Here is a 27723-nt window from a genome sequence, read left to right on the forward strand (position 1 = left end):
TTACGAACAGATCTGGGGAAAAAAAAAAAAAACGGCGCCTCGTGACATTTTAATTGGAATATTCAGGCACGTGTATAAACTGCAGACGGCACATGCCTTTATGCCATATAATTCACAATAATTAACTTCAAACAAAATGTCTGAATGAATTTCCAAAAGCAATTAACAACCCTACGGCTTCTGCATGCGTCAAAGACGTGATCCAAAATAGTGAAGTCAACGTTTGCGCAAGCACTTCACACAACAATGGAACAATGGAATGCGGCTTTTGTGGTCGCCGGGCATGGGAGGACTTTTGTGAGGCCACGGAGAACTACTTGTAGTCCGTTTTGAGGGAATTCTGGTCTCTGGATGTGGGAAGCAGTGCACCATCAACACGGTGTGTCGCCGAAATGGGGAACTGTCGACCTCAATTGGACACATTTGGAATTTGTGGGTCTATCATGGTTGACACGCCTTTGAAACATTGCATGGACATATGGGGGGGAAGTACCTCAAGGTCAGGGGTGGGCAAACATTTTGATTTAGAAAATAAAATATTAACAATGTTTATTCATTTAATTTTGTTCAAGTTAGGCGGGCCGGATTAAAACGTTTAACGGGCCGCATGTGGCCCCCGGGCCGTAGTTTGCCCACGTCTGCTCTAGGTCGACAGACCGAGGTGGTTAAGAAGGCGCACCAGAGCTCAATAATTCATATTCTGCCGACTACAAATCTGCAAGTAGTGACATTCGCAGCGGAAAACCGTAATCGGACCGCAGAGCTTCCGCTTCATGCAAGGCAACTCGCTCTCCAGCATGGACGGTGTTGTCGTAAAAACATGAACATGAAAACTGGACACCGTATTTTTCGGGTAGCTAAATTGTGCAAGCATATCTTGAATCGATTCAGCTTGTTCTTTATTATTTTATTTGTCTTATAACTTCCCATCCAAGATGAAACGTCTGTCTTTGATCGAGTATTTTGTCAAATAAATTACCCTAAAAAAAGTGCCTTTTTTTTTCTACATAATGCTGTTTTTGATCTAGTATTTTGCAAAAATAAAATACCCTTAAAAAAAGGGAAAAAGGCGACTTTTTTTCTATATTATGCTGTTTTTTATCTAGTATTTTGTGAATTAAATTACCCTAAAAAATAATAATTTAAAAAAAAAGCAACTTTTTTTCTATATTATGCTGTTTGTGATCTAGTATTTTGTGAATTAAATTACCCTAAAAAATAATAATTAAAAAAAAAAAGTGACAATTTTTTTTTCTACATTATGCATTTTTGGGCTGGTTCGGTACAGTACATGACTTAAAATAACACACACACGCACTATTTTGGTTGTCACTTTCCGACATGAAACCAGAGCAAGGTTTTCCTGTTCTAGGTCAATACGATTACCCAAATTATTTATATCCGCTAAATAGCAGAATACCGTAATCAGAGCAGTTTCCAGACATTTCATTCGCATCCGGTATGCCAAACAGTACAAAGGTGGTGCTGAGAACGTCAACGGACTGACTGCGTCACACGCATTCACAAAACAAGCAGACTCACCGCCAAATAAAGCTTGACAAACAAAAAAAAAAGGGGGAAGGCGTGGAGAAATTGGAGTGAAGAAATTGGAGCATCGCACCCTCATCCTGTTTGCTCAAAGCAACTCCGGTGTAAGGTTGCGCAATTTCAAGATGCCGAGATTCTCTTGGCCCCGACTTCCGGATCAAGGAGTTTTCATGAGACATGTAAATTCCGCAGAGATCCATTTGGAAAATATGTCCATGGATGTCCAGGGTTGTTATCTGGGAGCTCGCTGATGAGATGTATCTGCTTCACGTCGTCAGAACCACGAACGATGAAAACAAAATTGCTGCGAAATGTCAATGTAACTTCCGGAAGTCAAGATTCACGATACTGAGAGAATATACTCGCAATAGCGGCTCCCATGACACCATACAAGGACGCTGGTGTAAAACACGCTCTGATAAATGTTTTCAGCAAAACCTAAGATTTGCTGCCCTTCCAATTTTCATCCAAACGTCCGTGGAAGATCGGCAAAGATGTGCGCCTTTTCTGACTGAAGTGCAATTTCTCAACATTTTCAAAAATTGACCAAAACTAAAATTAGTGTTTATTTGAAGAAGAGCTTACTAACGGATCTAGAAAAAAAACAAAAACAAAAGAAAAAGGCGCCTCGTGACATTTTAATTGAAATATTCAGGCACGTGTATAAAGTGCAGACGCCACATGCCTTAATGCAATATAATTAATAACAATTAACTTCAAACAAAATGCCGGAATTCATTTCCAAAAACAATTAACAACCGTACAGCTTCCGCATGCTTCAAAGACATGATAGGAAGTTAAATGCATCAAAGTTTGCACAAGGACTTCTTCCAACAATGCAACAATGGAATGGAACGCAACCTTTTGTGGTAGACGGGCATGGGAACACCTTTTGTGAGGCCAAGGAGAACAACTCGCGGACGTCTTGGAGGGAATTCTGGTTCCGGCGTCTCAGGATGTGGGAAACAGCACACTATCAACACGGTGAAATCCTCAATTGGACACATTTGGATGTTTTGGGTCCATGGAACAGTGGACCAGCTCAACGCCAGGATTTTCAAGGGTGCACGGGATTTCGCCAATCAGTCTTACACGGAGGAAGCATTCAACCACGTCCTCAAAGAGTTCTGGGGCGGGGCTACTTCAGAGTATGGGGCAGCAAACATTTTGATACGGGTTGTTCATTCCCAGTACGACCAGTGCCAGAACTTTGTCCATATTTCCGCCGCCATCTTGAACTTTGTTGGATTGAGAATTAGCATCTCCAAATCTGAATCTCCTTTAGTGTTGCTGTGCGGCCTCTTGGGCGCCCCCCCCCTTGATCTGTTTTATTTTAGTCTTCTCATTAGTTTTGGGTAAATGAAGCTTCAAATCTGCTTCATGAAGCAGTTGTAGTATTTTTGGACTCCTCTAGATGGCACTCACTGTTCAACATTGGACTGAAAACACAATGAATTGCCATTTTTTTAAGCAACAGTGTCATCCAGAGGACTCAAAAATACAGCAGCTGGTTCATGAAGCAAATTTGAAGCTTCGCTTAGCCATCACTACTTCTAATCAATATAGGTGGCGTCCAGTTCTTGCATCGTAATGTCAGTGTTGTGACATATTTTCTCCACTTGATGTGACCAACTATTAAAAAAAAAAAAAGAAAGAAAGAAAAGCCTACTAGAACACCTGTTTTCTGGGGTATGGTGAGGATATGCATCGGCTCTGAATTCTGAACAGTCACATCCCTGGATATAAGAGGGTGTACACACTTATGCAACAACTTTAGCTTGTTTGTTTATTGAAGTTGTACACTTTATATGTCATTTAATGGTTGATAAGATTTTCAAATATTTATCTGGGTCAGATTTGTATCAAAACACCTGGCATTTGAACATGGGTGTGTAGACTTTTTATATGAGCTATATCTGTATACTTCACGACTACTTAAGGAGCACCTGCTGAGATCATGGGATCAAATACAAGAACTAGATTAGTTCTGTTTTTTGGACAAAATAATTTATTTTGAAACAATTTATTTTTTAGGTTAATTTCTTTGTTTTCTCACATTTATTGTTTTTCTATACACGTTCTTTTAAATTTTTAGTACACCATTCTTACTTTACGATTTAAAGTAAACTGGAAATTTGTTCTATTTGGGGATTTTCTTGGGTTCCTTTTTTTGAGTGGGTACAGTTCTTCCTAATATCAAGTCAAATAAAAAACATTGCAATCTTGTTACTTTAAAGTACTTTTCTTGCTTGTTTCAATATTATTTGGATGTATGTTTGTTTATTCAGACACACAAGCAAACAAGGTTCATGTTATGTCTTATTCTTCCAGATGTCAATTAGATCCGCCCTCAGTTTTTGAAAAGATGGCCTATTTTTGGGTTCATGCTGCCAGCAGCTGCTCATAAGCGTGGACACTTCCGGCGGGCAGTCGCGTGGAGCCGGCATACGATAGCCTGAAACAAATTTGTAAACACACTTGGAAAAATGTGCATGAACTTTTGATTTTTCTTTTTTTTTTTAAGTCATTTTCCTGCGCAGACTGCAGCGCTTGTGTGTTTACCTTTCTCCACTTCATCTCTGACCTGCTGGTTGCTCAGGCTGGTGTAAGGGATCATTCCCAAGGAGAAGACCTCCCACAGCAGCACACCAAAACTCCACACATCACTCTCTGTGGTGTAACGACCTGCAAATAACCAGCAGGGGGCAGTGTCGATAAAGGCAAGTTTCTCAGCAAAAACAAAATCAGAGGACTTGAGGCTCTTTACACTGATAATATCAAAATAATTATAATTTAGATTTTAGGAGGGAAGGGAATCAATAACAGACTTTCATTTTAACCTTTGATCATGACAGATAATGACTTTGGTCACAATAAATCACAAATTTTATAGAATTAGTAATACTGATACTATTGATTGGAGAGTAAAAAAAAAAAAATCACTATGGCATTACTAGAGTTTCTACAGTTATTGTTGTCATTGTTAAGGAGTTCACCATTTAGTCGTGCTGTTCCAATGTAGCGAGAATATATAATCTCATAAATGCTGTGCTCAATGTATCGCACAATGCATCTTGAAGAGTAGTGATCAATCGAAGGTCACTAGAAAAGCAATATCCTACTGCCTTAATATTCATGTTTAATACGTTCACTGACCACACTCCTATTTGCCCATTTAAATGAATAGAAATGCCAGTAATCTATTTTTGGCTTCCCCCCAAAAAACAACAAAAGATGTTGTAGTGTGTATTTTAATGAGGTGGAAATAGCACACTTCAATATTGAACTTTGTACAAACATACAGTAATGGCATAATTAAGTAGAACGAAAAAGAATGAGACATTTTTGGTCGCATTGCATCAATTGAATGGTCTGGTGTGCCCGCCTTGCCCACCTGGGGCAGTAAAAGACAGATGGATATGCTATTCGTTGAGACGTCACAATCCCTCTCTCAGCTCATCGGTGCGTCACTAATATTAGTAGTTCTTAGCAGAGGATAAAGAATATATACAATCTTTTACAAGTGTCTTTCTACAAGTGTTGCTGCACCATTTGAGTTCAATGCGTAGCTTAAAGTTTGAATGTATATTGTTTTAAAGCCCCGCAGCATAAATGCTATTTAGCATTAGCATTACGCTAATGTAATTCAGTTCATTTTATATTTAGTTTGACAGTTAATTACAAATAAAGATTTTGAAGCCTTTATTGAATGCCTTGATAGCCTCGAGGCCTCAATGTTCCACGGGTAGTAAAGCAGCCACAGAATATAAGCGTAACCGAGCCTCCTCCCTGTTTCACAACAATTTTAATTTTTGTGTCAATAAGAAAAGATCTGTTGTGACTTGCCAAAAAGCTCCAGTTTTGTTTCGTCTGTATTAATTTTATTTTCACAGCAGCTTTTTTTTCCACATCAGTGCCATTTATTTCAGTGACAGCAGGGTGCCAAAAATTGTGCCTGCGCCGTGCAGTAAGAAAAGAAAACTGCACGATAGAGAAACATGGAGGAGGCTTGGTAATGTTCTGGGGCATCTTAAAATAAATATTATATATATCCAAGGATGACTAAGAACCAAACATTGGACTATTTTGAACAGCTCTGATCCAAACAATTTTAAACATGTATGGAAGGATTCTTCATTTTCACTCAAGTAAAAAGCATATGACTTGGCATGCAGTTTCCAAGATTGCCACGTGTGTACATATTGGCACAAGATGATTTGTGGTTTGTCACAGTATAAATATATATCATGTTGACGATTGTTAATCAAAAATTGAGCATTCTACAAAAAAGTTTTGAGAGGATAAGCGGCTTGGCTAATGGATGAATGAACATTCAGCGTTCTCGTTTGTTTTTATTTGTTTTTACACCAGGCCATTGAAATCGGACCATTCTGTGGTACAAAAAAAGGTTAAATTAATTAATTCAATCATTACATAGATAGGAAGTGGTGTACTTTTCTTGAAAAACAAAAAAACAAAAAAAAAAACAGCAACTCAGTGACGATGAGATTAATCAACTAACTGACTCTCTAAATACACATTTGTCATTCAAGCCCTAGGAAGTAGTCATCCAATCAGAGTTTTTATCCAGCACAACAGACCACGCCCTTCTTTTAAAAGCACTAGCCCCCTCCCACGGTCTTCTGACGGTTGTGAAATATTACCAAGAGAAGTGTCGGATAAATCCCCCCCCAATGGCGCGTGCAGGTTAGCACTCAGCGGAACACACGAGTAAAAGCTCATTTACGTTCGGTGTTAGATACACGCAGAGGTTAAAAGTACCGTATATGTCTGTCCAGGGGAAGATTGGAACGCAGCTGTGTGAGCTGGCATTGACGTGCCTTGAGGCGATTGAAGAGCCTCTAAGATCAATACCGCCGGCCCAAAGCTACGCTGCCTCAGATTTTTCCTCAGAACATTTCAATTATTTTTATTTTATTATGAGAAATGATGGAAAGAAAAAAAAACGTTTGAGCATTTAAATAGACCAAGAAACAAGACAAAAAAGAACAGTCTCGTGTCTCAAAAAGGGCCAAAATTATTATGCTGATACTTAATTGGCTTTTTTTTTTTTTTTTCAGATGCCATTGCTATTTGCATTATTATTGTTTGGACACGCTGCCTAATCCAATGAAGGAAAATGCATTTTCCGTAGCGTGTTGCTTTAATCTTCGTATGCTCTTTATCCTCTCTAGTAAGACAATTTATCTCGCTTATAAAACGAATCGGGTGCATTACAAGAACAACTGTGTATTACTAGTAAAATTTTGTTCCACTGGTAGTTTGGCTAAATATTATCTAAAATGTCTCAACTGTCCTACTGGGGTGTCATATAGTAGTGGAAAAAAGACATTAATAAACATTTCAATAGTGCGCCTTTATCATTCGAATCGTGTGCTAAATTGTCTAACGAGTTAATCTATTCGATATACGACAATTCAGTGCATTATTAGAACAACTAGGATACACTAGTAGAAAACTAGAAAGTCCAGGAGGCTACTAGTGCATGGCACAGAGTAGTTGGCCTTAGTAATGGGAAAATAAAGCTTCAAATTTGCTTCATGAAGCAGTTGTTGTATTTTTAGTCCTGTAGATGGCACAGGGTTTAAAAAATGGCAAGTCAGTGTGCCTTCAGCCCAATTTTTAACCGAGAGTGCCATCTACTGGAGTCCAAAAATACTACAACTGGTTCATGAAGCAGATTTGAAGCTTCATTTACCCATCACTAGGTGGGCCGAGTACCAACAAAGAGTGCGCTAGTACGTGGACCTTTGGCTGGATATGAATTATAGTGACTAAATGTTCAAATAGCTTGCCATAGAAAATCCATCCTAAGAATCAGAGTTTGTCGACTCGAGGTTTGACGCGGACATCATTATTGTGTTTGTGTGCAGACGTGCGATACCGTAGTTCAGTGCTTCGGGAGCCGTCCATTTGATTGGAATCTGTCTGAGGCTGCCCTCCGCTGAGTAGACGCCATCATCCTGCTGCCGCGACATCCCAAAGTCACTGATCTTGACGACGTGCTGCTCCGCCACCAGACAGTTTCGGGCTGCCAGATCTCTGGAAGCATACAAGACAGATGTGAGCTGGTTTATGATGGCAAAGACAAAACAGGGGAAGGATTCGGAAGGAAAGCAGGGGATTTTGTTTTATCACACATGTGAGGGACTTTTGCTTTACCAGCTGCCTGCACTGATGTGCCACATAGTTTATCTCACACTCCTCTCATTAGAGAGTCCAACATTTGCAACACACACATCATCGTTATCTCACACAGATACCTTTTGACTGGTGACAAATGTACAATGGCCGTGGTGGAGGTTTCACACAATTATATTTGATTTAACTTTCCAAGCCACTCAACTAAATGTGATTTGATGACAAGACTGAAATATTATCAAATTTTTAAATGGGATCATAATTAACGCTGCGGTGCTGGAGCTTGTCCTTGAGTAGTACGCATCCATTTTTAAATGAATGAATGACTGTTGTGGACATCAGATCTGCATTATCTTCTCAAAACAGGTAGAAAATTATTGGCGATAAAATAAAATAAATGCAATCCCTTGTTGTTGTGGTGGTGCATTTTTACATATCAACACAGCTTTATTTTGTCTGCAATTTTTTTAATGTGTTGCTATCATTCCAAACTACGCCCCAAACATTAAATACAATATATGTTTTACCTGTGAATGCACTTCCTTCTCTCCAGGTACTCCATGCCAGCTGCGACATTTTCTGTCATTCGGACCAGCATCTTCGGCGCCTGACTCGGACCGTCCTGGCGCAAGAAGGACAGGAGATCGCCACCTTTTCAAATTTGCACATATATCAGATCAGTTCAGTTGACAGACGTTATAATGAAACAAAATGAGGAAACAACAAAGGTCAAATAAATCAGCGACGCAAAGCAGACTAATATTTCATATATATATATATATTTCAGTTCATCGCGCTGCTGCCAAATAAATTTTTAAGCGATTGATTTTCTGTCTGCTTTTACAGTGTATGGGCAAGTCCGAATTTGGAGTTGTACGTTTTCAGTGTTGTGCCACAGCATGCTCGGCAGCACAGAGATCTTCAAAGTGATGTAGATGCGTTATAATTTAGAACAAGAAGAAGTGGTGTAGACGGTGCGTAACTAATGTAAACTCCAATAGACCGCTTCTACGTCATCAAAAGCTGCACATGCATAATTGGTGCAAAAGAATGGTAGACATGTTGTTTGGCTGGGAAGATCAGTTTTCTTTTAACTTTTTTTTTGGGGGGGGGGCGTTGTTGGAATTTTTGAGTAATTTAAAAAATATATATATCAACATGCCTAGCGTGTGCAAGTGTTAAAATTGTTCTTAATTCCAAGCGGAAACCGTCCGTTCCAAAAACACAACAGGAGCTGGTGACTGCAGGCTTTTAAACTTACAAACTGATCGGAGGACATCATCAGGAATGCCCGCGTTTGCGGTGCTCATTTCATTCCTCGTAAGTTATCGTTGTCATTCGGTTTTACATAACCTCTATGTCTTGAAATGTTGAGTAACCGGTCAATAATTGTGGGATGTTGGCAAGGTGTGTTTGTTACTACTGCTAGCTACTAACAGGTAGCTTACTTTTTTTTTTTTTAACTATGAGCTTTTGTGCTCACTCACTCCACCACACCAAAGCTCTTAATTTGTTAGCATTGCTGTTTGTTAGCTTAGCTGTTTTTTCCTGCGCATCATAGAACACCTCAGCAACATAAAAGTGGCTAGCTGATGCTGTTTGGCGTTTGTGTAGCTGTGTGACAATTGACTCATTTCCGACAATTTTTGTGAGGCCATGTTGTGCGATTTCACAATCCTTTCCATTTAGTCTGCTTGTGGACACGTTCTCAAAAAATAATTATCTATTCTCTTCACACAACATTGCGCTCGCATTACGATGACGTCATCATTATTTACAAACATGGAAATGGGGCAATTGTTGTTCCCACAGAGCAGATACTGTTTATTGTGTTTGTGTTTGTGTGTGTGGGGGGGGGGGGGGCGTGTGTGTGTGTGTGTGTTGCTGCTCCTTGTGTGTTAAAATAGTAGCTGTTTGAAAAAAGTAAAAAAAAAAATGTAATTATTTATGCGTAATAATGGCAAAGTGGAATGTTTTACTTACAAAATAAATCATATAAATAAATAAATCATTTTCAGACCCTTTTGCATGATTTCCAACATATTTAATCAAGTGCCCCCCCAATTTTTTTTTTTTTTTTAAAACTCATGTTGCATACCTTTAACAAGCTCCATTATGATGTAGATGGGCTGTTTCTGAGTGCACACACCGATCAGCTTGACAATGTTGGGATGGTCGTACTGCTTCAGGATCCTACATGACAAAGCAGCAGGATGATGGGACGTGGCTGTGTGGGGTTTTGTGCATGTGATGTGCATGTGAGCAGTCTTGCTAACCTGGCCTCCATCAGGAATTTATTCTTGTGTTCCGGTGCCAGGTTCTCCTTACAAGTCTTCACTGCCACTGGAGAGTTATCACAACGCAAAGTCCCGCTGTACACCTCCCCAAAGTTACCCTGTGTAGACAAAAAACAAAACAAAAGAAAAAACATAGGCTCACTCATCATGAGTTTGAAGTGAGAAAGCCACAAAATATTGCGCCTTGCCACAGTTTGGTAATAAAAACAAGGCATGGAGATGATGGGGTATTTTACTCAGGTAGCGTAAGCCGAAAGATACCAAAAAGACACAAAGAAATGCCCCCACTACAGTTTGGCTCAACAGTTGGAAGAGGTTGAAATGAGCTAATAGTCAGGAATTTAATCGACTTGCCTTCAAATAGAAGTCAAACGAGCTTTGTGACATGCAAACTTGTGCAACACTGGTTGCATTTGATGAGGCAGTTAATAAGGGAGTGGGTTGAATTGTAGATGAGCGCAGATGAGCACTGAGCCACCAGCTAAGCTTTGACTCCTTAGATTGAATTAAGACACGCTTTAAAAAAGTGATGCATAATAAATGTATTGTTTGCAATGGAAGAAATTAAATGCGCTCAAATATATAGTGATCCTACATACTATGTTCAAGCTTACATATACTGGAAAGGCTAATTCAGATTTCATTTAAAAAAAAAAACTGATGTTAAGATCATTTTATTTTTGTTAAAAAATGTTTAATAGCTGAGCCGCTCTGTCAAGCTCAGGGGTGGGCAAATTTTTTGAGTGGCGAGCCACAATGGGTTCTAAAATTGGACAGAGGGGCTGGACCAGAAGCAGATGGATGGAGTGTTTTGGTAACCTCACCTCATCGGAGAAAAAAAAATACATTTAATTTTAAATAAAAATGAAAAGCATTTCAACAATATATATGTATTTGAAAAAACACAGTATTTAGAAAATAAAAAATGAATGAGGTTTATTCATTTAATTTTTTTAAAGTTCGGCGGGCCGGATTAAAGCGCTTAACGGTTCGCATGTGGCCCCCGGGCCATAGCTTCCCCAGACCTGTTCTTTAGGGTAAACAAAGTATATATTTTGAATTAATACATGTAAATTTGCAGGAGCCTGATAACGATCCTGATCATTTGAATCAGGCGTGTTGGAGGAGGGAAACATCATCAAACGTGCAGGACAGCAGGCCTCGAGGGCGGGAGTTTGACACCTGTGATTTAAATTCAAACTCTTTATCTGAAGGTAAACATTGAAATATAGTCAATCTTACCCACCCGCCCGATGAGGTTTCCTAATATAATACCATCATGGTCCAGGACCCATTTGTCCTATACAGTGAGAAAAAGCAAGCCGTTAAACAGTGTGCAGGTCTTATTTTAACGTAATGGACGAGCTAAGTGAGTGATCACATGGCGGAAACGGAGCAAGTGGTGCGCTACCTTGAGCACAGGTTTCCTCAACTGTATATCACACTTGCGGGTGATATGCTGCTGGGAGGAGAGCATATGATGGATCAGATGCGGGATGCTGCAGAAGCTCTCCCCATCCAGCCGGTACTCATTCATCTTCACATCCCCCGAGCATTGGCAGTGGTGTTAAAACAGACAAAAGATACTTGGGAGTGAAACTCGAAAAATGTTGCAGAGTGTGAGGGCAGCTTCACTTACGTTTGTGTTCTGAATGAGAAAATGCTTGCAGGAGCCATCCCAGTGGACAGAGAGCACATAACCCTGTTTTTCTTGACTCTTCCTCACCAAGAAATCTCCATCACACTGCAGCAGCTGTTGAACTTCCAGCCTGGGAACAACTCCGTGATACCAGTCCTGCTGCTCCAGAGGACGATCCACCTCCTGTAGCTGGAGCGCATGCAGAAGAGAAGACAAAAGGGAAACAGATGGTGTCATTTTGAGGAACATGAATGGAGTTGCTTGGGAGGGGAGTCTGTCATGATTACCTCTGCCAAGCAGGTTTTCAGGACTGTTTGTTACCTCTGCCAAGTGAGAAAGGATGAGAGGTATTGTTGTTGTTGTTTTTTTTTTTTTTTAGTTTGTCTAAGGGATTATATTCAGTTATGATGAAGATCCGACAATGCCAGCATATATATATTTACATTGCCAATTTCTACCACTACTGAGCAAGTATGGAACAAAAAAGGATCATGATTATTTTGATTAATAATGAAATCATGAATAATTATTCCTTGATTTAAAAAAACATATATTTACTCAATTATCAAGACTCATCTTTAAATATGACATGAAAAAACAACCAGAAAATAAATTAGTAACTGAGTAAAATAATAATATAATAGCAATAAAAAACTGAAATAAAAATACTGACTGTTCCTGAGATTTATTATTATGACTTGTTTTGCCACAGATTAGGAAAACTAAAAAATAAATCCCTCTACCCTGTCATATATTTTGTCTGACGGTGTTACTACAAAGCTGTGTGTGAATATCCGTAAGGGATATCACACACAGAACTCAATGCAAATTTTTTATTAGCATATAGTAATGGAATTTTTACATTGATTGATAGCATTAGCACTGGTGATGTATCTAAAACAAAGTATGTCTAGTATTTAAATAAACAATGTGTGTAATTCATTTTGTTGTGTGTCAGTTTTACAGTAAACTCCAGCTGGGGTGTCAGTAAATATCTTAAAACAAGCTGGGAGGGAAGAATAACATTAATCATACACTTGCTGCGCCAGCAGCACTGTGACATGGACCATTCAGGATGCTTTCACAATGCTGCAACTATCCAACACACACATGCACATTTTTGTCATATATGGCACATTCGACGATAATTAGTTTTTATCCAATCAGAATTCCGCGGTCAATTAATAAATTAAAAAAAAATATGCCGCTAGCTAGTGTTGCCAGGCTGGTTTCACAATACCAGAAGTGCGCACTATTCTTTCCGAAGCCTCGGACTTTCAGATTTGATAGACAGTTGCGATAGCCAATCAGATCACGAGTTGGTTCCAGTGAGTCTTCTTGCCAGCCTTATGCTGAAGGTGATGAACGCGTCTTGTGATTGGATACTCACTCGTGAGGAGGCAGCACTATGCGGAATCAACACCCCGGTATTGTAACTGGCGACCGTTAGAAAATCTCAAATATATTCTTGCTTTTTTTAAACCACAATGGCCGAATGCGGGAAAAGTGTGGATTAATAGAAGATACACTTGCAAGGCCATTTTCAAGACGGACCTTTCAAGAGAAGCTAGGTCGTCCAACACTCACTTAAGTACTGAGTAAGTGTGTTTCTACATATTTGTCCAGCCGTGTTGTCATAAATGATGGTATTATGTGGGGGATTTATTCAAGTATTCCCTGACATGCATTTCCCTAGCTACTGCGATTTACAGAACAACTCGGTGTGGTTATTTAAATTCCCAAGCGAAGAGGTGACACCGCGGACGAGCCAGTCACTCATCCGCCAGCTGAGAGGTGCCCAGTAAGCCTGTTAGCTAGCAAGCTCGCTAGTTGATCGTGCCTCTCGTTGCGGCATGGAAAGCCCCGCGACGGCCCAGGGACATTTATTCTTGCCACTGGAGGCTTTGAGTGGATATATTTTTGCAGCTCAAACACGTAAGGATGGGACGGTATAAGCCAGAATCCGAGCTTGGTTTTTCACAATTGTGAAGCCCCATTTTACATGACTTGACACTGTTTTAAATCATTCAAATTTGGCAGGGACGTTAACAATGCTCTTTTTTGTGGTATGTCAGTTTTACAAGACATATTTGTATTCACTTTACAGGGACTTTGTGTTTGTTTATTGACCAATGCATGAATCTAAATGACAATAATCAAGCATATGCAGAAGGTGGCAATCAAGTAAGATGTGTAATTTGGTGCTGATCCAATTGGGATCGCACGGCCTTGGCACTCCTGAGTGTCATAAATTAAACATTGCGAAAAGCTCCAACGGGGAGCTTTTATGCTATAGAAAAACAGCACCAATTTAGGATTTAAGTTTAGTACATAGCAGATGTCTGGTTTTCAAACTTTTCTAGGCCATGCAACTCGAACCCAAAAAAATATTTACAAAAATGCTAATAACCTTAAGGCAATATTTCATATATTTGGTAATATTTATGAATTTAGGGCTAGGTTAAGCAACAGGGTCATTTTTTTCTGAAATGTAATTTATTGCACAAGATTTCAACAAGAAACCAAAGTGAAAAAATCTCAAAAACGAAAGGTGCTAGAATTATTTTTTTTTTTTTTTAAATCATTGTCGAAATTTTATCCTTACAGCAGCAATATTTCATTTGAAGATCAAGGTTTTTATAGACATATATCATTATTATTCTTGCCAAATGCAGATCTTTTGGCCTATTTCTATATACTCTCACTTTCAAAGTACTCATCGTCATTAATTCTAACATTTTTCAACATAAAAAACGAAATTTTGTAGAAGCATTTTTTTTTGTTTTAGGTCGAATCCCAAAAAGTAGTCCCTCAGTGAATGTCACCGCCTCTCTTAGGTGCTCCAGAGACTGACAAGTGGGTTTTGCTTGTAACTCTGGCACTTTTACCACCAAATTGTGATGGATTGTTTATTATGTCGAGAGAAGCTTTACTGCGGCTGTCTCAGTGTGCAAAGTTCTGCTTCAAATGCAGCACAGCCGGGTCAATATCACAAAACCATGTTTTTGGTGTCCTCATCCGAATCATTCAGTCATCAGAATTATAAAACTCTGATGTCATTTTATAAGGGGACAAATCCTAGCACACATTCTAAGTCTCTTAAAAAGTGTTTCCTTCTCATTTTATAGCATTTTTGTTTATTGGATGTGCAGTAAGGTGTCCTCCATCTCAGGTTCCGGGTTTGTAGTCCTGCTATGACTCAGATTTTTTTTTTTTGGTCCAGTTATTAATCATTTTAATTCTGGTGAAATTCCACTGTCGGCCACTAGATGACAGCACACTAAATAGGAAGTATTTCAAGATCAGCGTGATCTCTTCAGAGATTATTGAATACAGAAAACGACGGCCGCAAGTTCATTTTATAATGTACATCTTTGCGAAAACGGGATTTTAACTACAGCTGACGCAATCACTTTCTAGATTTAAGGGTTTAACTTACGTCACATTTGGACCGAAATAAACTCTTTATGATCCCATTCCCGAGTAGCTTGAGTGGCGACTGTTTGAGCTCCTGAAAAACAGACAGAGAGCAAAGCGTGCAGGTTTGTGAACTCTTAATTGATGTAATATTCTTCTATTAAATGGATTATTTATTGGGGTAGTGAGTCAGTAAGGAATGACTGATCAATTAGAGCTAGCAGTTCCATCTACTTTTATAGCTTGAGAAATTTATGGTCCAATAAAATATCTTCCTTAGATGAAGAAAGTTGTTGGGTATTGTAAATAATGAACGCAAAAAAAAAAAAATATCACATTCAAGGCAAAGTCATTATCGCTACCCGTTAAATGATGTTAACTTTAAACTGCAAACTTTAGATAAGTTGATGTAGAAAAAGGTCATTGAACACATAAAAACATAAGTAGTATTGAGCACACAAAAAAACACATTACAGCAAAGTATTTGGCATTGAGGTGGCAGAAGGCTTTACACTTACTCTTTCAATGGCTAATTAATTAATTTTCAAATTTACAGTCACTTGAAAGTGGTTTGATATATTCTAAGCGATGGATAAAACTCCCTAAAAAGTAATGTTCATTTATAAAACGTCCCTCATTGCTTTCATTGCCATCAGAGAGATCAGACAATTAGGCCACATCAGCGTCTGGAAGCAGCCCAATTTAATCCCTAGTGATGGGTAAATGAAGCTTCAAATCTGCTTCATGAACCACTTGTAGTATTTTTGGACTCCAGTAGATGGCACTCTCGCTTCAACACTGGGCTGAAAGCACACTGACTTGACATTTTTTAAAGCAACAGTGCCATCTACAGGACGCAAAAATACAACAACTGCTTCATGAAGCAAAATTTAAGCTTCATTTTCCCATCACCAGTAATCCCAAACAAATCTATTTTGATGATAGATCCGGACATTCTCGTCTAAACTTTGGACATTAACCGCTGGAATACAGAATATTTACTGAAGAACATACGTTGCTGCCATTGGATGAAAGGGAAAGTGTGCCCTTGTCTAGCTGCAGAGCAGGAGGAGGTTCTCGGGAGCCAAGCTGCTCCAACGCTGTCTTCAGAATCAACCTCTGGGCCTCCAGCTTGGCCCTCCTGCCTTGAGACAGCGCCACCTGCTGCCGACACTCCTCCAGAGCTTGTCTCTTGCTCAGCTGGTACACCCTGCATGTCATATTGCAATGGATTTATCGAATCAATAGTGCACTCAAAAATTGATCATACTTAAACAAGATAAAGACAAGCACACGTGAATGCGGGGAGACAATGAGATCCGCAGAAAGGGAAGGAGGGCTTGTCTTATTTTTTGTCATCTTTTGAGTACCTAAAATGTGTGTAAAAGTTAAAAAGCCAAAGTAAAAAGCATCCTGCGGGTCATAACGTCAGTCCTCAAGCACATTTCCACACATTTATTTTGCTCTTCGGCCATTAAAAAAGAAAATATGAGTGACTCCAAATACTCAGCTCAATTTATTTCACAACAAGTAGCAGTTTGGCAGTGAGTTAAAAATCTTCAAAATCAAAAAAGAGGCTTCAAGCTCTTTATTGACACTAAACTTTTGGGTCAAAGGAAACGTAACAAAAAATAGTACCCTTTGTGGGAAACATAGATGGGCTAGTGAATAGCATCTGTGTCGCGTTGTTATAAGTCTTTAAGCAATGGATATAAACACAAACGATGGGGCTACACATGTAGACAGACAATACTGAGGGTCCCTGCAAAAAGCAAAAAAAAAAAAAATTTAATTATTGACGCTCATTAATGGGACTGTGTGTAAAAATGTTTGATTTTTCAGTTAGTTAGTAATCAGTATCTCTGATCGTGGTCAGAGAAATGTGCACATATTTGTATTTGCGGTTGGCAAACAAGGTCACTCAAACCTGCGGTCCACTCACCTCTGGCCCTTCCTGACCACTCCTCTCTCCTCCTCCAATGCCAACTCCAGCTGTTCCACCGAAACTTGCTGGGAGCTCAGAGAGCGGCTCAGGTCCAGCAGCTCCTCCTCCACTGCCGTCTGCCTGTGACCATGGAGACAGAAAAATCAGAAAGTGAAATACTACCATTTGCGTTTGTGGATACTCAGCTTTTGACATGTTTGTAATGTTGTGAATGGTGTGAGTGTATGTGAATGCATTGTCAGATATTTAAACGTTTTATGTATGCTAATGGTTAGCAATAGGAAAATGAAGCTTCAAATGTGCTTCATGAACCAGTTGTTGTATTTTTGAGTCCTCCAGATGGCACTGTTGCTTTAAAAAAATGTCAATTCAGTGTGCTTTCAGCCCAATGTTGAACCGAGAGTGCCATCCACTGGAGTCCAAGAATACTACAAGTGGTTCATGAAGCAGATTTGAAGCTTCATTTACACATCACTACTAATGGTTAGTGATAAATGTCCAGTTTGTGTTCATGCAAATATTTACTTGTGCTGGATGGTCTCCAGCGTCAATTCATTCAACTGGACTTGCTGAGGATTTAAGTTCTCTGTGTTCTCTAAAAGACTGCAGTCGAATTCCGCACAAACAGGAAGCTCCCCGACAGACCTGCAAAAAAAACACACACACACACACACACGTGTTCACGTGATTATTGCTCTTGCTGGACTTGTTTGTGCACCCTCTTGACTGACCTCTGAATGGGAGGTGGTGGGGGGTTCACGTTGAAAAAAAATCCCTGAGCAGTACCTGTTCTGTTGGATGAAGCTTTCGTACTCTGTCAGAGGATCGATGGATGTAATGGCGGCGGACATCTCCCGGTGGATGTGCACCACTTCTCCATGAAGCAAGGAGGAAATGTCAAAATATTCCTGTAGGATCTCCTTTCTGCCAAAAAATGAGTGCTGTGTTGATGTGCACCACAAAAAAAAATCTCACACACAAAAAAATAACCTCAAAGTTGTCCCAAAAACACTCTCATGAAACAAACCTGAGATGTTAACAAAAAACACACGCAACATAAAAACCTCTCACTCAACATTCTCTCACAAACAATAAGAAACGTCTCAGACTCAGCGAAAATTTCTGACACAAAAAATAAAAATCACACACCAAAGAAATTCCCACGCTCCACAAAACTATCACAATCACTGAAATATCATACTCCCAAAAATACTCACGTGTGTAAAAAAATTCAATTACCATAAAAAAACCCTCTCATGCTAAACAAAAATACCTCTCACATTCTCCCACAAAAACATCTCTCTTAAAATAACCGTTGCACTCATCAAATAAACTCACACACATTCAAAAATGTCACCAAAAAACTAATATTGCAAAAAATCCCTCTCACACAAAAAACTCTCAAAACTTACCCCTAAAACTCTCACACATCAAACAAGCCGCTCACGGGGGGGAAAAAAAAAATCTTGACACTTGCATCAAAAGAACATCTCACACACATCCCGCAAAAAATACTCCCTTTTCACCCAAAACTTTCTTACAAATAATTAAAAAAAAAACTCACACGAGTGAGAAAATCTGAGAGTTCAAATATAATGTGTTTGAAAAGAAGGTGAAAAAGGCAGCCTAGTGAGATCCTTTTTGGACTGCTGCACACAGAGACGGATAAACATCTTACATGATGAGCACTATCTCCTGCTGCAGAGCCTGCAGCGCATTCAGCATGGCCGGCTGGATGCGAGTTTGGTGCTGCTGCTGGTACACTTGAGCGGCACGCACGGACAACACATACTCATTATGCACTTGGTGGAGTTTCATTGTGGCCTTGACGCAACGCTCCTTTGCTTTGTCACGCTCCCGATCTGAAAGCATAACAATAAAGCCGTGTCTTGAGGTTCATTGTTTGGGTGCTATTTGTTAGCCCGTCTATGGCATTTCTAATTATGTGTTGGTACTAAGCTAACGGACGTGAAGGCGAATTTATGTCCGTTTGTTTTACGTTCATTTTCAAATCAAACTACAAGTAGCATTCAATAGATCAAACCCTCTTTTTTGACGACCTGCCAAAAACTTTCATCACACTCAACAAAAAACGATCACACTCGCAAATTGTATATATATTTTTTTTTTAATCTTGAAGCCTCTTTTAACAACTAGTGTTCATTTTCTACCAAACTGCTGCTTGTGAAAAGAAATGAATTCACTGCCATCATTCAGTGCTGGTATCTCAAATTCTGCTCTCAAGTCAAAGCAAAAAAAAAAAAAAAAAATCATCTGAACGACTCCCCGTATTCCCCGAAAAATTTCAAGTGGAGGTCACATAGCATCATGCCGGAGACGACGGAATAAAACACACGAGCGACACATTGCGAATGTTATGAGGAATGAATTCAAAGTAGACGTGATGACCTTGAAAGGCATCCATGTACTTCTTCTTCGCCTGAGCAGCGTCTCTCGCCGCCTGCCTGTAGCTGCTCTTCACCTTCTCCAGCTCTGTTTGGGTCACCTGCAGCAGCAAAATACATCTTTTAAACATTCAAGCACATCATGAAAATACTTTCACTGACCGCTGCCTGAAGTACGCATTGGCCAGGCTCTGCTAGCAGGAAGGGAGTTTGCAAACTTGAAGAGATGGTTATCTTAGCGCTAGCTAGCTGCTCCAACAGAAGACCAACGGACGGACGTATGCTGCGTTCAAGGAAGGCAGGAAGTGAGAGTCGTGGTACTCGCATTGTTCCAGTTCAGACTTTAAAGCGTTTGAGGCAAATATAAACAACAAAGATGGCTGATTCCGATAATGTTTTTCTTGTTATGGTTCTTCGCAACACATTTTGACCTGCAGCAAACCCTAATTTCCTTGATTTATATAAATAAAGGAATATTTTTGAAGGATTTCATTCATTTCACCGATTTTTAGTCCAGATTTATTTGACGTAGTATTTTGTTTTGTTGTCTGCCCACTACTTGCAAAGGCACAGTATTGTGAGTGTTTTTTGGGTTTTTTTTGTCTTTCTTTCCTTAGGGAGTTAGACAGGCACAAATGATAGTCGTGCAAAAAATTGTGGCCAGCAAAAAAAAAAAAAAAAAATTGGTGTCACATGTGAAGAAAAATAACCGTGTTGATCTATATCGTTCCAGCCGCCAGCTGGGAAAAATTGGATTTCATTTTAGATGATTCAGAACAAATTACAAAGACTATTTTCTGTCTGTGTGCTTCAGCGCATTGCTGTGGAGAGAAAAAGTAATAATCGTGAGTAACATAAATAAGAGTGAGTAGGACACAAAAAAAAAAAAAAACTTTCTTACAGCCACATGTGCTTACTGTACAAAAGTAGATGTTCAGATATCTTCAGTTTACTTTGCTCAAGCCAAAGCAATTAAATTGTTACTTCAGCGTCTTCTAGTGCGATATTCGATCACCTGATTGCAGTTCCACCTTCCAACTAATTCAAATCATAACAAGTAGTAATAGAGAACACTCATGAGCATGAGTGATATAATACAGGAAGTGGACAACACGGCTGTGAAAGGTGAGCGATATGAGGAAATGCCCAGACCGTCTGATAACTCCGTTGCGATTGCTTTGAAGCTCATGTGAAAGCAAAATTGAGGGTCGCTGACAAAAGAGTCGACAAATTGGATCTGGACGTACTCTTGTTAAATAATTCAGATGAATAATTCTCTCTTTCCTCTTATCATCAGCTTCTTATAATTAAATGAATGAATGTTCTTATTCTGAAAGACAAAGCGCCAATGGAGCTGATCCTGATTCATGTGTTTTGACTTGAGTGTCAGTCATCCACCTTGCTGAGCTCCTGCCTCAGGAGGTTCCACTGTTCGGCGTAGTTTTTGCGGAGCTGCTGTTTGTCTTGGATGAGCAGCGTCAGTTTGCTGACAGGTCCGTTCAGCAGCTCTTCAGAACATCTCCTCATGAGCTGGCTCAGAAGGTCTGTCTGAGACACCAGAGACACCCACGACTGAGGGCAGATAAGAAACAGGATTATGACGTTGCATCTAAAATAGGGGAGTTTTTTTTTTTTTAACAGATTGACAATGGGAGCGTCGTTTCTGCACGGGTTATTTTTCGCCACAATTTTACTATATATTGTGTGATTGGTCAATTTAATGTTTATATAATTACAAAATAAATTAATTTAATTTAATGGAGTTAAAAATGTCTAGGAATCATTTTATACCACAACAACCTATAATTTGAACAGGGGTGTGTAGACTTTTTTTTATAAATTTATTTATTTATTTATCCACGATACCTAATGTTGACAACTGCCTTCTTATGTCGGGTCGTAATCTGGTTGAAAAAGTTATGAACCTCCTTTGACAAAATAAGGAGTGGAAAAGTGCTGATTTTGGTTTACAAACGTCATGAGTGAAAGTTAAGTCGCTAGAAAATGACTCGTCAATACGTTTTTGAGTTAGAAGCCGTTTTGTTGAATTGTTGCTTTGTGAGCAAAGATAGTCTGACCTTGTTTATCTGGCTGATGTGGTCCATTCCGTTCGCAGGCTGAGGCCGCTCCTGCTTGGTCACCATGACGGCCATGTGGTGCAGCTGCACCGCAAACTCCCTGTCACTCTTCGCCCTCTGGCCCATCCACTTCTTCATGACCTCCATCATGTGAAGCTCCGAGTCGAGCAGCCTCAGAACAGCCACATGAGCCTGAGGGCAACGCAAGTCCTCCCCAAAGCCCATCTCGGGACTTTTACGAGCAGATTTTTAACCAGGATTGTGTCCTGACAAGAGTTTTGTGTTATCCCCGCAAGTGAGACTGAAACAAAGTTGGTGTGTTGTTGGCAGCAGCTGCATTGGTCAAAGATAAGTTACTTCCCTGCTTCTCGTTCATGTGAAGCGCACTTCCTCATTCGCTCGTGGTTTTGTTTGCAACTCTCATTTCACTTTTACTTCAGGTTTTTTTTTTTTTTTTTTTTTAACTCATGTTTAGCTTAATACGAACACATTATGGCAAATGCCGTAGACGGGCTATTGAATGACACCTGTCAGTTATAATCCTTAAAAGAATGGAAATTCTAAAGTGTTTCACTGTTTGTTCACAAAACATTGCTGTGGTTTTATTGATCTTAGTTGTGGTACCTCCATGAATTGGATGTCCGTGTGTTGTTATTAAACTGCCCCCTTGCGGACCAGGCACGAGGGAGCAGCATAATATCCATTGAACGATAGCAAAAATAATGCGACAGAACTTTTTTTTTCCTGAGAGGCTGGAGCAGATTAATGGCATTTCCATTCATTTCAATGGGGGCAATTCTGAGCTGCAAATATGACAAAGTCCCACTAATTACATCCCGGCTCCGACTCTTGAAAGCTGACCGACTTGCGCAGGAGCACATTTACAAATGAATTTTACAGCTTTATTAACAGCTGGAGATGCTCAAGTCTTTTATTGAGAGCTATTGTTGCATAAAAACAATGGTTTGCTTTATTGCCCAGCGCTGAGCCACTCTCACTTCATTATTTGGATTTATGACACCGTCGGCGTAAAGTCATTGTCTTAATTACACCAGCAATACATCAAATGGTCTCAGTGGAGTGAGTGAGGTGAAAAAAAATGCAAGCATATTGCAAGCTGTTTACAGGGAACAAAGTTTTGCCATTTTTGATGATTTTCTACAAAACATGAGCAGCGCCACTATTTCGCTAATTGTTTGGCGACAAATTCCTTTTTAATGAACGCCCCTCGAGAGAAATGTACGCCATGCAGTGAGGTGAAATCATGTAAAACACCTTCAAATTTGCATAGATCTTTATTTTAGTAGAATCTATAGTTGACATCAATTAAATAAAAAGAAGAAACCAAGAGCAAACAATCTTTAAATTACAAGAAAATGACACTGCACCATTCATCGAGTACAAAAATAGGCCTTATTTAAAGTTTTGTCCCAGGTAAGCCAAGTCATTCGTGTACAGTATTCATAGGTCACACATTTAAGGTACTGTGTGCAGCCAAGGGGCCGGGGACCTTTGCGAAGAGGTCGAGGGGAAGGGGGGAGGGGGGGAGTCATGTGATGCCGCCCCCCCCTCGAACACATTTCATGTATACTGACCAAGCATGTGCGGACTCAGACGGGCTCACAACTGACTTCAGCCCTTAAGTTTAAGAAGATGGAATACATTCTAGCCCCTTCCTTTCACAGCAGCTCAACAGTACAGGGTGTCGCAACAGAGATGACGCATGACGACCAACCACACACACACACACACACACACACACACACACACACAAAGGTGAAAAGGACTTGATGGGAGATTAACAAGTGAAGAAACATCTTAAGACGAGACGGACAAAATGATTGTCTTTGGTTCTGCCAACATATTGCTCCTTTTAAATTGAATCGGACACGCCGGAATGCTCAAGCTCCAATTGATTGCCGTTACACAAGAGCCTCTATTTCCAAATAAAAGTCTTGGATATTCACAAAAGACGATATAGCACATGAAGCCAATTATTCTAAGTCACTCGTAGGACATTTTTTGAGAGTTGGCAGCAATCGTTCAAAACGGCTCCCAGGATGTTTGAGGCGCTCGTTCGCATCAGGAAGTTTTAAACCTGAGCTCTCGACAGCACCCACTCGAGCAGGCAGACAACCACTGGGAAAAAAAACCAAGTCAATGTTGCACATCGTGCCATTTTTGCACATGCTCGACTATTACCTCTAATAACAAAATCAGCCCACACCGTAATTCTAAAAGAACATAAGGAAGGTCTAGGAAGCAATTTTGGTGCCACATTAGCTCTTTTAAGTGTTTTAGACGCGTCCCACAACGGCAGAACGGCATTTTTAAATTAGTATCCTACTTAAAGCCTAAAATGTCAGTAGGCACAATAATGGAGATGCACGACGAGTCCCGTGCAGCCACACGAGGGGACAAACGCCTCTCTAATCGCATATGCGTCTGCACATTACCCAATAAGACTTTCCGGGAGGGCTTCTCTACACAAGTGGTTCGCTTTAAATGGATTTAGTTTCTGTGCCTGCTTCTTGCTCTCTAAACAGGGAAATTGATTGTCAACGTCAGAACAAAAAGTCTTAACCTCAAGAGGAACCATCAAGGGAGGATGGGAGTACAAAAAGCGCAAACAAGTCTAGCTGGCATTTTCAATTTAACACGCGAGTAAATGCGGCCCAACGGGACCGAAAAGTCAATCCTTTGACCCGTCCTATTTCCAAAATCAGGATTCAAAGCCCTGCCTGTGAATGCTGAATGTAAAGGTGATAAATTGACACAGCATCCTGGAAAAAAAAAAAAAAAATCAAATGAAATACCAATCCTACTTTATATTTCCAGCTTTTGCACGCGCCGGTATGTGAAACCAACAAGCGGAGTGATGAGAGGTAGATATAAAGGGTGAGCAGCTGCGGTTTTGTATGCATGTCATCACCACCATGACAACCTCTCTCAGCAATGCTTGAGTGCCAGATGGGGGTGGCGGGGGGTGGGTCAATTCTTCGAAGCTAGTGAAAAGAGATCAATGGATTTAGATTTGATACGTAGTCAATCATGAAATGCAGCACATGAGAAACAAAGACTTAAACACAACCTTCACCTAAGGTATGACTCAAAAAATAATTAAATTTGTACTTGATGCAGAGAAATTGATGATATGCGGTTTCAACTCAAGAGAGCAGGAATGTGAAACGGAGGAGAAAAATGTCCCATTAGAAGGAAGACGTATATTTCTCGTTCACAATAAATGACACATACGAGTACATTAGTGTCATTGCTAATTTGAGGCATGTGCAATTAGTCGTCGTAATGCGAATATGCCCGGACCAAGGGAACATATTGATGTCTTGGTAATAAGTCGAATTCTTCAGCAGATGAATCACAATTAATGGCTGCGCTGCTGCTGAAAGGGTTGATCAGGTACATTTTTTTACTTGCACGCTTTCCTGTGTCATAGCTGCAAGGTTGGAAACATTTGAGGTCCACGTATTTTTTTGCAGCTCGATTCTGACAGCTGCGGGAAATCATGTGTGGCTCGCAATGCAGTTGAGACATCCGTGGGGAGTTGGAAAAGAAGCCCCCGTCAAACTGACACAGATGACACAATCGTTGGTAGGTGATAAAATAAAAATTGTGAGGTATTTGGGATGTTGATACTGGCGAGAATCAATGTTTCCAAATAGATTCCCTCCTCCAAAAAAAAAAAAAAAAATGCATTCGATGAAAAAGACTTCAGTAACTGGTGTTGGACAGGCTTAACACTCGCGTGCAGGACATGGGACACTGGCACACTTGTGTTCCTCACGTCAAAACAATCTCATCCGGCTACTGCACAGAGACTGATAGAAAAGGGAAGGAGGAAGAAAAGCAAACCAGTAATCGTCTTTCGGTGGAACAATCGGAGCTGGAGAGGAGGGCAGGATGGACAAACATCGCAAGTGATCAGACGGAAGAGGAGGCGGCCAAAAGACACGTCGCGTGAACACACCGACGATCCTGAGCTCCAAGTGAGCAGCGATTTCCTGTCAGGTCTCTGGAGGATGATGGGGGACCCACCGAAGACGGGATGAGAGATAAAAATCAGAGAAGAGCGTGAAAGCAAAGACACCCCATCCCTGAATTATCCAAAAATTGGTGGTGAGGATTTAAAAAAAAAAAGAAAAGGGTGGGGGGGGGAGTAGGCCGGAAAAGGAATGTATTAAAGAGCACTTTGTGTTTTGATAAAGGCAGTTCTCTCATTTTGGACGTCAAACTCTTCGTTTTCCGAGTCTGTGTTGGCGCCGCCGTCGTCGCCCCACACGGTCGGGATGCCGCGGTACGACACCACCCTGTTCCCACCCAGGCTAAAGCTGCCCGCGAGGCTGCCGCCGGACTCCAGAGACGGGAACTTGATGAGGGCGCCCGAGCGCAGCTGCAGCAGGAGGAAGATGCCGGCAAAGACGGCCATGATGGCCATGCAGCTGAGAATGGCCACAGTCATAGGCAATTGCGAGCTGAGCTGAGGCTGCAACCCGGCGTCCCCCTGGCCCACCATGAAGCCGCCGGGGGACTCGCGCATGTACTGGGTCATGCGATCGCATGTGCCGGTGATGGTATTCAGCGATCTGTGAGAAGGGCACGACAGGCAGGCCTCGGTGCTGAGCCTGCTGCACGTCAGGCAGGGCAGCAGGCACGGCATGCAGGCTGGGATGTAGGGCGGAGAAATGTAGTTGCCCACGGTGTAGTTGAGGGCCTGCAAACCCACTGCGAAGCCTGCTGGACATTCTTTCACACAGCTTTGCATATGGAGGTAGTAGCCTGCATTACACTCTGGAACACAGTAAAACCAAATAGATAGCAAGTTATGGAGCGAAATTTACTCAACATGAATTTATCCCACCCAAAAAAAAAAGTTTGACAATATCAGCTGATAAGACAAATGCAACAATGACAATCAGGTGACCCTGTCAATCACTCCTGGTTGGGCCGCCTGTCATTATGTCATTACCCATGTCTGCCTGTAGGGGGCAGACTGTCACTGTGTCACATCTAGCTGGTTTTCGGATAGACCTCTCTATGGTGGTATTTGGATTGGTTATGAGACAGCAATATGGACTTCATTAAAATAATTTCATGAATTGCTTGGAGCTATCAGCAATAGTTTGTTTTTGCGGTCAGGACTTCTTCGTCTGCCTGTGGCAGGGCGGTCCTGTTTGGTTCTGCCGGTTCTCAGCCATGTCATGTATTTGAAATCATCTTTTTCAACTAGAATAGCTTTTACACATTGACATGGGGTGTGGGAGGGTCCAAGGTTTGGGGGGGGGCAGAGACTGCGGTCAGGTGGGAGGGATTTGAGAAAAGGTTGTTATATTAATAAAGTGTTGATTAATTGATTGAAGATGTGATGAAAACAGGCGAGATAAGTTTCATATTTTGTCCCACCACACCAGACCTGCTCCTCAATTGTCACACTCACACTTTTCAAATAGCACCGAGAAGAGACACCATCTTACTTACCAAGGCATGCCTGTTTGAGGTCCAATGTCTTACAGATGCTGTTCCTCGGCTGAGAATCATCAGGGGAGCCGGTGCCATACAGCACCAGGGTGAACTGGGTTAGAGTGCCTGAGAAGAGGGATGAGCCAGACGATACTTTTATATATATATATATACATATATATTTATATAAAGCTTTCATGAAAAGAAAAAAAAAATAGCGTTCAAGGGAAAAAGTAGGCCTGTCAGTCAGAGAGGCTCAAGCTCCCGAGGGTAGATTTTGTTCAAGCATATTCTTTAGAAGACGCTCAGATTTTTGCCATGAAGTGACAGAAAATGACACTTTGAAAAGAGGAGCGATTATAAGACAACCGGAAGTCCCCTTTTTTTCCCTAATAAGAGTATTTGTGAGTGCAAAAGAAGTGTGTGTGGGGGGTTCTTTAGAGGTTCATCTCGACTCAAAGTCGCCTGACTGAAGACGGAGCTGACAGAATTCAACTTTGTTCTCTTTCCTTCTTTTTGAAACTTCTGAATACAATATCGGGGAAGAAATGAAGCAGCTACATCACGCGTGATTTCATTAAGTGTTTACTCCACTAATTCAATGCCGTCACATCTTGCAAAGACGATTTACCATAGTCACTGGCCCCTGCTACATTCTCAATCTCCAGCGTCCACATCCCGGAGGGGTTCTCATCCCAGGAGTGGGTGGTCATGAAAGCCCAGTCATTAAAACCCTCTGATGAGTAGTCATGAGGCC

At 40.6% G+C, this 27723-nt stretch overlaps 2 protein-coding genes and 1 long non-coding RNA gene across 7 annotated transcripts in view; 1 reads left to right on the plus strand and 2 right to left on the minus strand.

Annotated features, from left to right (window-relative positions):
• Window positions 1-3808: 3808 nt before the first annotated feature.
• On the minus strand, window positions 3809-21846 carry fes (FES proto-oncogene, tyrosine kinase). 2 transcript variants are annotated; one of them, XM_088297348.1, is made up of 18 exons: window positions 21492-21846; window positions 20812-20961; window positions 19418-19514; window positions 18687-18870; window positions 17795-17932; window positions 17534-17653; window positions 17006-17128; window positions 16078-16273; window positions 15086-15157; window positions 11647-11835; window positions 11419-11544; window positions 11254-11307; window positions 9987-10105; window positions 9809-9903; window positions 8238-8361; window positions 7454-7611; window positions 4111-4233; window positions 3809-4003 (listed from the first exon to the last, which is right to left on the minus strand). In XM_088297348.1, exons 1-18 carry the CDS (start codon window positions 21714-21716, stop codon window positions 3861-3863), a joined length of 2436 nt encoding a protein of 811 aa, XP_088153474.1. In that variant the 5' UTR covers window positions 21717-21846; the 3' UTR covers window positions 3809-3860. The 2 variants fall into 2 exon arrangements, with proteins under 2 accessions (XP_088153474.1, XP_088153473.1); XM_088297347.1 differs by having other exon boundaries at window positions 20812-20985.
• On the plus strand, window positions 6186-12588 carry LOC148337450 (uncharacterized). Its single transcript, XR_015843305.1, has 4 exons — window positions 6186-6255; window positions 7443-7632; window positions 8264-9030; window positions 11738-12588. It is a non-coding gene; the product is annotated as an uncharacterized LOC148337450 (long non-coding RNA).
• Window positions 21847-22767: 921 nt separating the features above from the next.
• The window catches only part of furina (furin (paired basic amino acid cleaving enzyme) a), a 53942-nt gene continuing 48986 nt past the window's right edge, over window positions 22768-27723 (minus strand). For all 4 annotated transcript variants that reach the window (XM_088297343.1, XM_088297344.1, XM_088297346.1 and 1 more), the window contains 3 exons: window positions 27598-27722; window positions 26985-27092; window positions 22768-26297 (listed from right to left, as the gene is read on the minus strand). In XM_088297343.1, the coding sequence (XP_088153469.1) occupies window positions 25687-26297; window positions 26985-27092; window positions 27598-27722 (844 nt within the window). In that variant the 3' untranslated portion in view covers window positions 22768-25686. The remainder of the gene's footprint in view (window positions 26298-26984; window positions 27093-27597; window position 27723) is intronic.

The sequence above is a fragment of the Idiotropiscis lumnitzeri genome, chromosome 5 (assembly GCF_059441095.1).
Source record: "Idiotropiscis lumnitzeri isolate Australia: NSW breed Sydney's pygmy pipehorse chromosome 5, RoL_Ilum_1.0, whole genome shotgun sequence".
NCBI classification, from domain to species: domain Eukaryota; kingdom Metazoa; phylum Chordata; class Actinopteri; order Syngnathiformes; family Syngnathidae; genus Idiotropiscis; species Idiotropiscis lumnitzeri.